The following is a 15,742-nucleotide window of genomic DNA, read 5'->3' on the forward strand; positions in this document are numbered from 1 at the left end:
CCCCCCCCCCACACACACACACACACACACACACACACACACACACACACACACACACACACACACACACACACACACACACACACACACACACACTCCTGGCCAGCGATACAGACCAACGGCAGGCCAACAGACAAACAGCAGGCAGACAGGCAACGGCAGGCAAACAGACAGACCAATGGCAGGCAGACAGACAAACAGGCAGGTAGGTTGAACGATAACACACGCAGAACATTACCTGTTTGATAAGAAAGTAGTGTTGGCAAAAAAAAAAAAAAGGGTGACACGCTGCCTGTGGTGCTGACTACATCACAAAACCCCAAAGAGGCTGGAGAGAAGTCTGCAGTGGGGAAAGGAGGAAAGCAGGAAAGACAAAGAAAAACAGACCAAGAGAGGATGAATTTCAGTTGACCACGAATAGGATGTTTTTGTGGTGGATGCTATGGGACACAGATGCTGGTCCCTTTTTGTGTGTAGGTCAGTTTGTGTGGCCTTTTGTCAGGATGGATGCAAGTGGAAGTATTAAGTGTTGCTGCAACACCACACAATTCTAATTCTGTTCTTTACAAGACTATAATTTGTCCCTCTTTCCATTCGTCACGCACATGTCAGACTTCCTTCCTGATTATTTGGTGTGTTGTCACTCTGCAGTCGCATGGTGCTGAGCTGCTTGGCGTTTCCTGATCCCCATTAATGGCCTGGCTACTGATGAGTTCAAGTTCAGCAGGCTTAGACACCCAGGATTAAAGAACAAAATAACACGGCTTTGATGAATTCTCGATTCAGTGGTCTGCTATTTAGAAATAACAGACCACTGAATGCAGTTATTGATCCGAATAGTTGCTATGGTCACCATTAGCAAATGTCAAATTTAACAGACTTCCCAGGTGGGAGCTATAAAATCCTTTTTATAGCAATACAAGAATTTTTTAATAATCAAATGATTAATTTCTTTAGCAAGTAGCTCTGTAATAAGCGGGATAATGTACAGCGAGGCAGTTATTATCCCCCAAAAATTATATTGGTAGATAAATAAATATCTGTTCAGTATACTGTATGCATCAGTCATGAAGCCATACAGTATCTTTAAAATAAAAAAGCTAAACCTGAGGACATATACATCTTGTAGTATTCTAATATACGTTTAGGGATGAGTTCGAGAGACACACGTGTCTGAAAGTAAGACCTCTTGTTGTTGTATTCAAGAGACAGAAAATATGTGTTGTTGTGTTGTTGTTATCGTGTTGCAAGAAATGTTTTTTGCCTCTGGAAATCTGCAGAAGCAGTTTGTCATCAATAACAGATGAGATGAATGGCTTCAGTTAGTCCAAATGAATCACCATTGTCTGTAAATACAGGAAAGCCCAGAAATTCTGTTTGTAGCTGTATGTGTCAGCCACTGCTGCATCCATGCAGAATAAAGAGACGACTAAATATAGTGCACCCAAACATGTCTATGTAACAGAGAGCCACACACACACACACACACACACACACACACACACGGCTGTAGTCATTCCAGTGAACTGGTGCGAATAGTTTGACATTATTGCCCTTGAAGACCCAATGACATGGAAAGCTAATCAGAGATACAAATATAAAATAAAAAGACCACAGTAAAAAAAACTCATCAGCAAATTTAACTAGCAGGAACTTCCTTCCTCCTCCGGTAAGCTTAGCTTTCCAAACTCCCAGTGAAGACTGAAGTGAAGCAACTTCCTCCCAGCAGAAAATAAGGAAAGAAAACCAAGGTGTCTTACCACAACCGTAACCTAAACGACTCCAGTGTCGCATGGGTTCACATCATCCAAAGGCAACCCCTTATTGTTAAAGCCTTTTAACTTTGATAGTCCTAGTACTGCATTTTAATGGTGAACAGATATTGAGTGGGATTTATCAAACTCAAATTCCCAAATTTATTGTTCAATGCAAGATAAAATGATTGAACCAAATTAATACATCTAGATCATAATCAACAGGACAATCACAATAATCTAGGTCAGAGGGAGCATGCCTCATACCACTTCTTAAAGAGAGTGTATGCAATAGGCCTATGCAAACTATTAATACACCCTCGAAAGTAGCATCCAAATTCTTCTATGGGCCTTCTTCACATTTTAATAGGCTTTATTTTTAGCTTTGATCACAATTAAGTATTCATCTATTTTCAATTTTTTTAATAAATAAATAAAATCTCATATCCTCAAATAGTCAAAGATACCTTGACAAGCAGTGTTTTTGTCATCGGATAACACCTATTTAAGCATCGACCTCCATAGACCTAAACCACATGTCCATACAAACGGCCACTCCCAGGTACAGCGCTATGGCAATATACATTGTTTACATCAACTGTACTACATGTGCCCTCGCCCTATCCAAGCATCCCCATGACATAAAGATTCATACAAGCAAATAGGTTGGATTCGCACGCAAAGTAAACCAAGTAATTACAGCAGTACAGAATACAGCAATGTATCTGGAGATCCAAAAGAAAAGTTGAAAAGTACTCATATTATTGATAAAAACAAACAAACATGGAGCGAAATAAGTATTTACCTGGGGCCCAGCGACCATGTGGTTATCTCAAAGACGGAATATCATCTCCCATAACTATCCGATGATCCATGTGGTATCAGAAGGAAGCAGAGCGGGAGAGAGAGAGAGAGAGAGAGAGAGAGAGAGAGAGAGAGAGAGAGAGAGAGAGAGAGAGAGAGAGAGAGGGACATACACCAACGGCCAAGCCGAGTGCAAGAGCTGTATACCGGCTTATTCTAGCTCTGTAGTGTGCCAATGGCAGATCAGTGGTAAGTGATGCCACTCCCCCCCCCTTTCGTAGGGCGTTGCAGTAGATTGAGTGAGTGAGTGTCTTAGTCACCCTAAAACACACACGCGCCTTTTTAAGCACCGATACGGTTTTATGTCCACCTCCTCACTTCTCTTCCCCTAAGTTACCAGTAATGCCAGAGTTTTTGGGTAAGAACAAGGGGAGCACAGTATCCGGTAAAGACACACCCCCACCCACCCTCCCACTCACACACGTTATGATTGTAGACAGCACATATACAGTGTGTTTATAAAGGATTTTCTATGAGCTAAAGTAATAAGTTTGATCATTCTGTAGCAGTCGTGTAAAGTAACAAAGTATAAACACTTTGTTACAGTAAATAAGTAGTTATTTATTTACACTATATGTACTTCTTGAGGACCTGTCGATTTTCACTTTCACTTCACTACATCATAAAAAAATCAATTTGCAATGACTCGTTACAAAATAAAATCGGGAAATTGTCTCATCAAGCTAATGGGATATCCTTAAAGACTGACCCATTTTTTGGTAAGTATTTTCTTAGTATGATGACCTGCTTTTAGTATAAAATCTGGTTAAATATTCAACCAAAATAAATAAGCATTGACTCACAGATTATCATTCTCAGTGGAATCCTCACTTATGATCAAGGGCATCTTCATCATCAATCAAAAAGGGATTTGATATGTTGTGCAGGATCGCCAAATAAATACATAAATACATTGAAGTTACAAAAATGTTTTGGGATATTGAATTGCTGATGTGAAACGAAGGACATCACTTGAAACAAAGATAACATTGAAATGCCTGCCCCTAATGGTGGTAACATACTAAAGAGACACACACAGATGCAACTCCAAGGTGCAATTAAATCAGATGTTCAGGTGTGTATGTCACCTTCGTTCAAGCCAAGATATGAGCTCCATCTCGTGGCACTACATTGTCCCTAACTCACCTACTAAATATAGCAAATGCATTTCTAGCTTACCTCGACAACACTGCTGATTTTATGATATGATGCATCTTATATCATGTTACGATCACGTCCAAAGATAATTGGGCAATATAAATACATACATGCATACAGCCAATTTGTTACTGTCCACGAAGACCATATCTACAATATATACTATTCATTTTTTTCTTGGATGTGTTTTATTATTCAAGAAAATGGATTATGGATTCATTTAAACACAATTATCTTCCCCCGCAAAAAACTCCACAATCATGCTCAGACATGTGGGCTTACCCCATGATGCTTTGGGAAAGTCAAGATTTTGAGGAACAACGTGATCGGGTGATGCAGTCACTCAAGTACGGCAATAATAAAGCAATACAAAACATAAAAAAAAGTCTGTGTTAGTCAAGTACCTTTGACCGGAAGTTAAACCCCTTGTGTTAGCCATTCATTTAACATTTCCAAATAATATAACAGGACGTCCGTGAGAGGCGACACTGGTTTGACTTGATTATCGACGGCACGCATCAGCCTCAGCACTTGGACAAATCAATCAGCCAGCCTGGTTGATTGAGCGATTGCGTGTTTTGCAGTGACATGTAGGCATATCGGGCTGTTCAACGATAGAGGGATAGATGCTCAAAGAGGAATGTAGGCATGAATCTTTCCATATTTTAATGCTGGTTTACCATTTCATAAAAACCCCAAACCCTATCCCTCATCACTGCCACTCAGACAGCATCCCCGGGTAATTGGTTTCAAAGTGTCACTCTGTTCGGTTGTGCTTAAAACAACGAGCGAGCACGCACCCCCCACCCCAACCCCCCAACCTACAAGCATCCCTTGTTTGTATACAGAGGTCCCATCAGTGGGTCCGGCTCCCAGTTCTCATAGTGCCCGCAGTGTATTTACCGGGTTATTTTGGTCCAGGGGAAAGGCTCATCCAAACCCTTTGTTCATTGGCTGCTATAGTTGCGTTCCTACTCCATTCGTCCAATCAGGAGGCCGCTGTGTGTAGGAGGCGAGGTTACTGACCAAGACAGCCTTGTACTCTTTTGACAATAGTCCACACACATACACATACAAACATGTCCACGCACATACACACACATACGCAGACGTCCACACACACACACACACACGTACCCACATGCCCTTAGCTAGGTCCCGGCATATACCATGTTAGGTCGCCCATCTCTCAACCCACCCTTGGTTACTATGGTTGCGGATATGGTTGGAAACAAACAACACAGATAGTTGGCTGGCGTGTGCTGCTGGAATAGCGCGAGTCTACACAGAGTCAGACCAAGAGGCCAGCCACCCGAGGTCCCGCTCACTCATCAATGGAACAAAGGCCACTGTCGATATGCGCATATATAGTTATGTCCACGGCCTTGGGTGGGGGGGGGGCGGGGATAAATTCATAAAACACTCACCCCTAAAACGGAGGTTGGTTAAATATAGTACTTACAACTCTCCGCGTCGATTGCACTACCCCGAATACTTCAATCATGAATCTGTCTCATACGATTATGTTACGCAGCAAAGTAAACACCTGCCAACCAGCCAGACGGACAGACAAAAAAAAGATGCATGGGTAGATGGTGACAAAGAAAGAGAGAGAGGTGGAAGGAGAAAAAGAAGGAAAGAAGAGAAAACTAGTGACAGCACACATGTGCGACTATAACCAACCGCACAGCATGTTCTTCTGAAACTGTGTGTGTGCAGGCATTTGGAATGGTTGGCATTTGGAAGATAACACACAGACACACTCAAGACACCGACCACAATGCACTCCCCAAAACCCAGTTGGAAGCGGGACACAACCTTGAGAAGTGACACATGACAGTGTAAATCTCTCCCTTCAGGGGTGACTGGGAGTGCTAAACGTTACGGTGGAAGGCATTCCAACTAAAAAGAGCAAATGTAATGTGCGAGTTTACATACTTGCAAATAACAGCAGAACGATAGTGGTTAATTACTACTTATTGCAATCAATTTGATAGACATGTTTATCCATTTTTCATCACAATTTTAATTTTGACTGAAAAACATATAACAACATGATATGGTCATTGTTGGGGACTGCAATGAAAAAAAAACATATTTTCACATGTCAAATATATATTTTGATTCATTGTTAAGCCCTAGTGCACATACAGTGCATCCCCACTTTGGCGCGACAGCTGAGGTCTGATTCCGACCAACATTTCACCAACCTGCTAGCCAAAAGAAGAAGTGAGAACCTGCAGCGGGGGCTTGCATGAGGAAGTAGAGTCACACATTCAGCACATGGTCTCAAAAGGCACCGCCCTCCTCCATCCTCCAGCGGATGATCATGTGTCCTTTTGCACCGATCACATGACACACTGACGATCTTGTATGTTTTGGTGATTCTCGAAGCGAGCCTTCATAGTCCGTGAGGAGGTCAAACATATGGTTTACTGAAAACGTAAACATGCAAGGTGTTAACGACACATTTCCTCTGGACCAATCAGGAGGATGTCACAGATTATTGGCCCATAAGGCGAATGGACGTAGCTGTGTTTATTTACACCTGCTGATATTTGACATGAGAGTACATCCGCACCCACTGGCCTGTTTGCTGACTGTGTGTGCATAGATGTGGCTCACACGCACACACACAATTTTGAAACATAAAGAAATTGTAAACACATATGGAAGGTTTTGAAATAATATGCCAAAATCAGAAAAAACCTATGTATTCAGACCAAAAAACAATTGACCTTCATAAAAGTTCTGAAACCTGACCCTTTGTTCCCACGACAACCAGCTGAGCATGAATGCAGCTGTGCTGGGTTTTAATAGAGAGAGAGAGAGAGAGAGAGAGAGAGAGAGAGAGAGAGAGAGAGAGAGAGAGAGAGAGAGAGAGAGAGAGAGAGAGAGAGAGAGAGAGAGAGAGAGAGAGAGAGAGAGAGAGAGAGATCAAAAAAATAAGAGATGAAGAAGAGGCTGGGAGAGCCAGCGAGCAAGGTAGAGCAAGGTAGAGCAAAAGAGCGATACAGTTTGCCTTCTGCGTGCTCCACATACTAGCTGGCGACCCCTGACCCTACTGACAGGAACCGCACGACAATGTTTACCAACCCCCTCAACATGTGTGCACCTCGCACACTGCACTGCGCACCTGCCCCATGGCTGGCAACACACAAAACCAACACAGAGAGAGCCAGAGAGCGAGAGATTCTGGGAATAACATACAGACTTATGAATGACCCATTTGACATTCAATTGCACAGATTTTTTTACTTTGACTGGTTCAACTTGTTACAAAACTTTCATAAATAGCACTGGGGGTTTCCCCACTCTAGATCTATCAACGCACCGTTGATAGATCTATTTGACTGGATGGGTCTCGATCGGTAATCTCAGCTTTTTTGGTTCTCCTGTAGTTTGTCTGTTGAAATGTGTCCTCCAAGCTAATTTCATACCGATGTAAGACAAGCTATTGGGTCTTTGTGTAAGAAGTGTTGGTCCTATTGTGTACATTACTGAAGTACTGATGCCGAATTATCAATACGTCGAGGTTATCCAAATATTACACTAATTATGGGAAGATACTCTAACATGTCTTGCCTTCCCTTCATGATGGAAAGCAAAAAACTAGAAATACAACACAACATACAATACAACTTAACAAAATATTATTAGGGTAAAATTATCAACAACATAACATTCATTGCATTGGCAATGTACAACAACTTTTGAGATGAGTAGCTTTCAGCTTTTTTTTTCAACTCCAGCTTTCCAAAAAATTTTAAGCATAATCAACCTTGCAGTTGTCTGTTCCACAACCCATTATGTTAGCAGTCATCACACCATACATTTAAAGTACAACTCTTTATTTGGTTGGATGAAAACATCCAGATTAATATCCATGCACACTAAAACCACAGTTAGTATGGTGGTGTGACGTCCAAACCCAGAAATCAGCCTGCTCAATGTGTGATGGATGTCTACAGTGTGTTGCATGTGAATTGTGTGGTGACAACCGAGAAAGGAATTTGCGACAGTGGAGCCGAGTGTGTGTATCAGTAATGGCAATCAACAGCCAAGATACGAAAGATGTTTTTCCTCATTCCGTAAAACAACTTTTCCATCCTTCAGTTCTGCTATTCGGCCTAGCCTACACACATGTTTCTATCTCAAACCTAAGGGGTAAGAGGCAGGCGGCTTTGGGAATACAGACCAAAATATTGCAACAACTCTCCACTGAATTAGGTCGCTCTAGGATCATACTGTATGTTGATTCACACATTAGTTCAACCAATTTTCTTCCATAAATCAGCGAAGACCTTGAAAGTAAGGTTCCCTTTTTCTTTGTTTTGTCCTTTCGTATGACTATGCAAAAGGGCATGAGTCAGAGAGAAGTCTTCTGCTTCCCCTCACTATTTTAGAAGTCAGTAAGGTTTCAGCAAGATTCACCAAAACATAATCATGACTCATAAGGAATTTTGGTAAATGGATTGTTGTGATGGTGTCTAAGGGGGGATTTCAAGTGACACAATTAATATGGTCAGCATGCTGTCATTTGAATGGAATTAACAAGCTCATCACAGACATGAGGCCATGGAAATTTATGGAACACATTTCTAATAAATGACCAAAGAAGTACAAAAGCAGAAAGCAGGCCATTTGGCCATTTTGGCCTACGTCAATTTAAGAAGTGGAAGGTGACTTAAGCCAGATCAGCAAAGTGGTGTAAGTACAAGTAACCAAACATCAAAGCGTTTTGACCCTGCTGCACGTCTGCCCTTTGAACTTTACTGTTGTGTTTACTGAGGAATAGAAGGAATGTCCAGCGGTCGTCGGGGGTCACAGGTCAAAGCAGTGCGTTCGTGTGACACGAAGTGGTATAAGCATTCGAAGTGTGGCATTCACTTGTTAGACGCTCTGCTGGCTTTTAAAATAAATGCCGATTGCTGTTCAATGCAATCCAAAACATCACACAGAGTAATGACATGCACATGCGTGTACATACAAGTCTATTGTGTAAACAAAGACGTGTTTGCGGAGATGCGCGGATCTATTATTAGCTTTGCCGACGGGTTTACGACAAGGTTTCTTTGCACAAAACCGGTTTGTACACAGCGGTATATCCAGGGTGATACGTGATGGCTGTTGATAGAGGCACGGTTCTTTAAACAAGAACAGCGCGCGGTCCCTCAAGGCGGTCACCTGTGGCAAACTTTCTAAAAGTTTTCTCATGCGTCTATGGAAAAATAGACGGCACACATTACGTCGATTTCGATGCGCTTTTCAAAAATACACATAGCCTACTGGAGAACAAGTTACAGCTAAGTCCGAAAATAGCGCCGTTCGTTAGGTGTATTTCAATTCATGGAAAAGTGAGCAAAGGGCGTAAATAAACCACGAGGGACATGCGAATATTAATGTCAGGGGTTGTGTGAGGTTTCCCCGGGCTTGAGGCGGCTTGAGTTTAACCAGTTGCCACATTTAAGGTGCAAAATATCACTTACCCGCTCTGAAGGTCAGACAGCACGAAGTTACGAGTCAGGTTCAGGAAAGTGTGCGTCCGCCAAACCTCCTTTACGCAATGTTTTATTATAACTGAGATTGCGACGCACGAGCCCAGCTAAACACGCCACGAAGTGTAGCTTCGCGCCTCAACGTGTATCAGTGTTACGGTAAACCACATTGCCTGCACTTGGGATGGACGATTTGTTTTCGTTTTGTTCGACGAGATGTTTTGACAACTTGGGGAGCTTCTGCGCGGTCACCTGTGTGCATAGTGACAGCTCACGCCACCAATGACAGAGCGCACATGCTGTGAGGGAAATGTAGTTCTCGGATACAGTCAACACGTGTTATTTTCTGACAGTGACGTGATTGCTTCGACACGTCCTATGTATAACTAAAGGGCATTTGAAATGTCTGCTAAGACCCTAACGGCACGACTGCCCTTCGGCGGCGTTACTTTACCACTTTAGTTTGGCCCTACTGGTAGTCTCGTGTGAACTGACTGGTGAGTTTGTTTCGTCAGTGCTGTCGAAAGGACGGGTTAATGGATTGTTGCATTTAATTGGATTTCCACGCGGACAATGCAGGCGTGTGTGTGGACATAACTCTAGATTAATTCTTAATGGATATAGAGATCAGTAGGCTGTTTAGTATTTACCCTTCAATAAAACGACAGGTAGAATGAAAAGCCGTGGTCCTAGCTATACCCCATTATGCCACAAGAGGGCGGTACAATGCCAGGCTTATTTACACAAGGAATCACTGATTTTTTTGCGGTCTCAAACGACTTAGAGAAATAAGTTTCAGGGAGCGGTTTGTGTTTTTATTCCAGTGCAACGAATAGGTTTATAAATGAAATCGAGATCACACAAAAGGTTTCCTAATGCGGAAGAAAAAGTCATCACGTTGCTTTTATCTAGCAAGTAGGGTTGATTCAAAAACATATGTTGGATTTCCAGCGCCAGCATCCCTTTTAAAATCAAAAGGGCTACAAAATAAGTCAATTATATATATATATATATATTTTACTTAAATGCAGACATAAAATCGAATAAAAGGTGAGCCAAGACCTTGAGTCTTTGGCCAGATCCTAAAATGAAATAATAAATATAGTAATATATGAGCAATTCAATCTGCAGGATCTTTCTTATTTCTGAACCATGTATTTAAACCTAATCTCAACGATGGAGGACAATATTCCTTAGTCTAGTGGGAGGCAGGATTCAAATTCGAGGCTGAATAAGGAAGTACATTTCTAGCTCGATGCTGCTCGTGTGGGTCCAGGGGAATCTAGTTCTAGTGTAGACAGGACACCGGTAGGACAATAAACGGGCACAGACTGAGTTTATGGGAGAGGGCAGGAACGGAGAACTAGCATCTGTCTGCAGTCATGGGGCAGTGCGGCGCCGTATGTGCTCATGTAAGACCAGGACCTGGGGTTCTGGGGTTCTAAGCAGGAGACATTGATCCTCTGTTATCAAGAATGTATCAGGTGCAGGCTGAGTAGGGGTACTGCGGGTGCCACCAGTCCATGAGCCGGACGCTGTGCACGGGGTCCAGCACCACCTGCAGCCCGCAGTGTTCCACCCGCCTCCTCCCGCGGCGCGGCGGAGAGTCTTGGAACAGCAGGCGCACGCGGTGATGCCGCATGTCCGTGCTCACGTTGATAGCGAACTGGAGGGGGCAGACATAGAGAGGTTGGTTATTTAGCAGACAGAACTTACGTGACTCCTACTGAATTCATGCCATGTCATGTCATTTAGGAGCAGTAAAGGGTGGAGGTGCAGTAACTTGAGATGCGGCTCGACACCGTGCCCGTCATTAGTTGGGGCAGTGGGATCTCCAGTTTGAAACATTCTGGCTTTTTGGACTGTACTGCAACTCTCTTGGCCCTGCCGGGTCAAAGTGAGGGCTTGGTTTGCAAAAAATGTATCCCGAGAGCCAGGGGCGTAAGAATGAGTTTAACATTGGGGGGGGACACATATCGGAAACCTGAAAGATCCGTTAATGGTTTGAACAGAAATATGTCATAAATTAACTACACTGAAAAAATTCACAAATATATTTTATTCTACTAAAAAAATACATTTGTAAATGTAAAGGAAAACACATTTTGAATGGCAGTAATGAACTGATAAATATCAAATCAATTATTTAATTGCACGCTCAATCATCCAGTTTTTTAGAATAAGAAGCGGTGACAAGACGCTGTGTTGTGCTTTCAAAATAAAATAAAATATTTTTCTCCCCTGGTATAATTTTTAGGTGGGACAGATGCGCCTGTCTCCAATATTGGAGGGGACACATCCCCTCCGTCCCCCCCGGTTCCTACGCCCTTGCCGAGAGCCATCTTTTTTTGTGCCGGTCTATCTATCTCTATCCTGATGGGGGCCTGGTGAACCGGCATCCAATTGATTCAGGAAATCAGTGGCAATACGTAGCCCTAGTCCAGTAAAACCCATTTCCACTTCCACAGCGCTTGCTCCATAGGAAAACAATGGAGGCGGTCGGAGGTGTCTGACTGTATCTAAAGTGAACGGGCCTTTTAGGCAACAGGTAGGCTGCAGACATTAGGGATGAAACCAAGTACCTTTTGACCGGCAGTTGAACACCCTAACCTATCCAGCGTTAAGATACGCTTGGTGGCTAATCTTTCTTGCTCGCTAACACAAGGAAGTATAAGTTGGCGTATGTTGTACTGACCGTGGTAAGGGTCATCCCCATGACCACAGGTGTGAAGATGAAGTTGAGTGTGGAGACCCGGAGCAGGTAGCAGTCAGAGTCCGGGTTGGCGTGGACGTCTTCGTACTGCCTGGGCAGGCAGAGGGAGTTGGTGTGGCCGTTCTTACTATGCCTCTGCTGGGGTGAGGAGGAGGATAGGAACGTTTTTAAATACTACCATTTATACACCATGACCTGAACAGAGATTTAAGTTTTTGACTTTGGGAGAACTCCTCTACCTGCTTTAGAAACTTGAAGTTGAACTCCCACATAGCTTCGGGCCGAGTCCCAGATACTTTCGTGACCCAGAACAGCAAACACTGCAACAGGAGAAAGACGTCACTCAAAGTGGGACATTCTGAAAGCGGAGCACCTACTTTGACTTACAAACGTCACCCATGAGCCACATCTTTCTCATACTGCAACATCAGGGGAAATCTCTGCTAGGGTTGGGTACCGAATTCTGTACTTTAAAAAAGGTAGTGAGTGAAATGATGGAGATACTACCAAGTATCTATTCAGGTTAAATCAAATCTGTACCAAATTCCGGTAACTGAAAAGGCTGGTGGGGGAGAGAGTATGCTTCAATTTATTTTCGAGAGATAGTGCGTGACTACATCACAACTCTGGTTGCAAGTGTGGTTGTTCACATGTTTCCAGACTTGACGTAGACATCAGGCTGCTGAAATAGTTGAAATGCGAAATGTTAAGGTGACCAGGAAGAAACCTGGCCAAACACCACAAATATCTAAAAGCCGTGGAATGCACCGTTTTTGATAGCCCTGCAGCTCAAGTTATCAATCCTGCAGCCAGTGTCGGAGAAGTTAAACAATCCACAGAGGGTGAAACTGAGGCATGAGCTCATTGGATATGTTAGCAATTTGGGCTTTTCAAAACCTTAGTACAAAACCAATAGTACCTTCACTGCATACTCTTTACAGGGACTATAACGATGAAAGTATGATTGGGACGGTGAATGAACTAGACAGACACACTATAATGTTGACTTATTTATTATAACTGAAATTACATTTGTGTACCGTAACGGTATCATTTCCCCTATGAGCTACCTCTTTTTCATGTTGTCTATTTCCATTTTCAATAATGTATTTTGTGAGAAATTGTATACAATTGTAAAACACTGAAATAAATGAGAGGGGGAGTTAGATGCCTTTATTCACTGCGTAAATCAAACAGATGTTTCTTGAGGTAATGATGTACTCAGGTTTCCTAGCTCCTTTCCTCAAAAAGGTATAATATGTAACATTTCTGCATTGTATCCAAGAACTTTTGAGGTGTGCACTTACATTATCATGATTGTTTAATTAAAGAATGGTCAAACCCAGAGAAATCCGTAGTTTTATTCACAATAACGGACCGTTTCATTTGGTCGCATGTCAATGTCATATGCCCTTTACCTCCTAACTTCCGGAGACACGCATGAAACAGTAATCCAATAGAGACCTAAATTATTGATATATTTAAATATTGAGGTTGATACAAGGTTGCTAATTTAGTGGCTCATGCCAGCCATAAAGCTAATGCAGACTACTTGGACGACATAGGTTGACAATTCTTACAATTCTTCTAAAATGGGTAAATCTTATGTCATTATAGAGCTGCTGCGTGCAATACATTGATATGCTCTCATCAACACGTTGACACCAGACTGTGATTATCTCCTCTCCATGCACACTCCAATACAGCCAATTTTTGACAAAATAAATCAGGGGAATACTTAAAAAACACAGGAGCAATGCTTCTGAGTTTACCTTTGAGTTGAGCAAGGAGGTAGGCGTGGACTCTGGCAGGATGGGAACCTTGGAGAAGCGCAGGCTGAAGGGCTCGTATAGGAGGAAGAGGGAGCGGATCACACACGCCCGCAGGCACTGCATCCTGTCGATGCATTTCGGCTGCAGACGGAACGGCAGGTCAGCATCCAGACTGTAGTGTCTTGATTGACAGATTAGGGAAAAAAAAGGGGGGGGGGGTACTACGATAAGACCTTCTGAACGTGTGTAATGTGATAATTACTTCAACAGCAAGTTATATCAGCAACAGATATACCCTCAAACCTTGTATGCTATTTAACCCTATATAATCCTTTATACTGCTTTTCAAGCTCATGTGTCAATATTTGTTTTTAAGCAATGATGAACCTGCCTTGGGTCCTCAAAAGTTATGACTGTTTAAGATAGTGAGTAAATGTTTCTGTAACTATTTTTACTATTGCATGCATTTTAGGGGCTAAGCACTTTGCTAACAATGGCAGAATGTAAGATTAGGCGAGACAAAGCCAGCAGACCTTCTGTAGAGCCTGGTCCAGAAGGCAGCAGTGCATGTGACAATCCAGGCATTCTTGCAGATCAGGGAAAATCTGCAAACATCTTCAGGACGGATGTAGGCGGACAGCATTAACCAGATATCCACCGGATACTCCCCTCCATCATAGCTCTCACTCTCTGATAGGGAGAAAGAAGAACTTTAGAAAATCCCTCCTTCATGTGAATTAGTGACCCACATGATGTGCACGGAATAGGTACCTTTTATTTTGTTTTTCTTCTTGCGGACAGATTTGCTTTCGTTTTCATCTTCCTCTGACTCTGCATTGAGATCGTCGCTGCTCTCCAAGGTGTCTCCTGTGACTCCCACAGCAGATGACAGCACCTCCTCCACAGCACCCTCGGAGGCCTCCAGGCCACAAAGTAACTTCACTGGCAGACAACACCAACAGGATTAACGTTACCATACGACTTTCTATAGGAGAAACGCTGCCAATAGTAAAAAAAAAAAAAAAAAAGTCTAAAATACATCCAGATACATGTAGCCTACCTTCTTTTTCAACTGCATTGATCACAGCCTTTTTCACCCTCCCCGACTTCACCACAGCGGGGTCTGCATTCGCGTAATCAGCTACTGTCACTAATGGGGGAAATGGGCGAAAACGTTTATTAAGGTACATTTGTTTTTATTTTGACAATAAATCCCTTGTTGTAAATCTTCGAATTCAGCATAAGCAATCACTCATTCAGCCCTTTACTCATAACTCAAACGGTGACTGTATGGGGTTTCTGGAGCCGATCCAACCTACTCGGACTGTTAAATAATAATGTCGGCAGGTTATATTTCCTTTTACGTTTAAAATACCGGTATACGGGTTAAAGCCTGTTAAGTTCAAGGAATACAACTTATTTTTTATACATATTAAACCCTGTCTAAATAATGTCACTATTATGAATCCATTGAGTGCTTAACGCACCAGGTTAAACATAAGACGACGGAGTGAGTGGTTGAAATAGCGAACTAGTTGACCTGATTCAGAACAGACGTCCCCAGGCTTAAATTTCAGCCGTTTTCGGTTCCCTTTCTTGGGCATGACGACTTCAATGATATGTGGACCCTTAACGCGATTGTGTGTGCTGCCATGTCTCTAAGACAAGCAAACCTAAATAGAAAGAGATAAAAAATTGAGTGAATTTAAGAAAGGTTCCTCCAGGATCTTCAGCCATCATGGAATGACGCACTCATTTTTGTATCGCGAGATTTCTATCAGCCACTTGTTTTCTTCTCTTACTTAAATATAGCCCAAGTCTTCGAAGCGTCTGTACTACTGTCATCTACAGGTACAATTGTGTAATTGCACTGTAATACACAGATATTTTTATGAATATATATATATATATATTAGAGACATTATTTGATAATGTCTCTAAAATATTTTAATAAATTACACATTGATGTAATCAATTATTGAA

At 42.4% G+C, this 15,742-nt stretch overlaps 2 protein-coding genes across 5 annotated transcripts in view; both read right to left on the minus strand.

The window, feature by feature from the left end:
- Nucleotides 1-9,482, minus strand: part of tfeb (transcription factor EB) — a 25,619-nt gene extending 16,137 nt beyond the window's left edge. For 2 of the 3 annotated variants that reach the window (XM_079747933.1, XM_079747931.1), the window contains exon 1: nt 9,266-9,482. The gene's annotated coding sequence lies outside the window, so the exon portion shown is untranslated. Of the gene's footprint in view, nt 1-2,559; nt 2,648-9,265 lie in introns of those variants that run through there. The other variant, XM_079747932.1, reaches the window with a different exon arrangement.
- A 611-nt stretch (nt 9,483-10,093) lies between these two features.
- On the minus strand, nt 10,094-15,487 carry tmem183a (transmembrane protein 183A). Of its 2 annotated transcripts, none has more exons than XM_079748587.1 (8): nt 15,300-15,487; nt 14,820-14,909; nt 14,531-14,701; nt 14,293-14,449; nt 13,760-13,940; nt 12,227-12,307; nt 11,970-12,122; nt 10,094-10,940 (listed from the first exon to the last, which is right to left on the minus strand). In XM_079748587.1, the coding sequence occupies exons 1-8, from the start codon at nt 15,361-15,363 to the stop codon at nt 10,755-10,757; spliced, it is 1,083 nt and encodes a 360-aa protein (XP_079604713.1). In that variant the 5' UTR covers nt 15,364-15,487; the 3' UTR covers nt 10,094-10,754. The 2 variants fall into 2 exon arrangements, with proteins under 2 accessions (XP_079604713.1, XP_079604712.1); XM_079748586.1 differs by having other exon boundaries at nt 11,970-12,125.
- Between the last annotated feature and the right edge of the window lie 255 nt (nt 15,488-15,742).

The sequence above is a fragment of the Pollachius pollachius genome (assembly GCF_949987615.1).
Source record: "Pollachius pollachius genome assembly, chromosome: 12".
Taxonomy (NCBI): domain Eukaryota; kingdom Metazoa; phylum Chordata; class Actinopteri; order Gadiformes; family Gadidae; genus Pollachius; species Pollachius pollachius.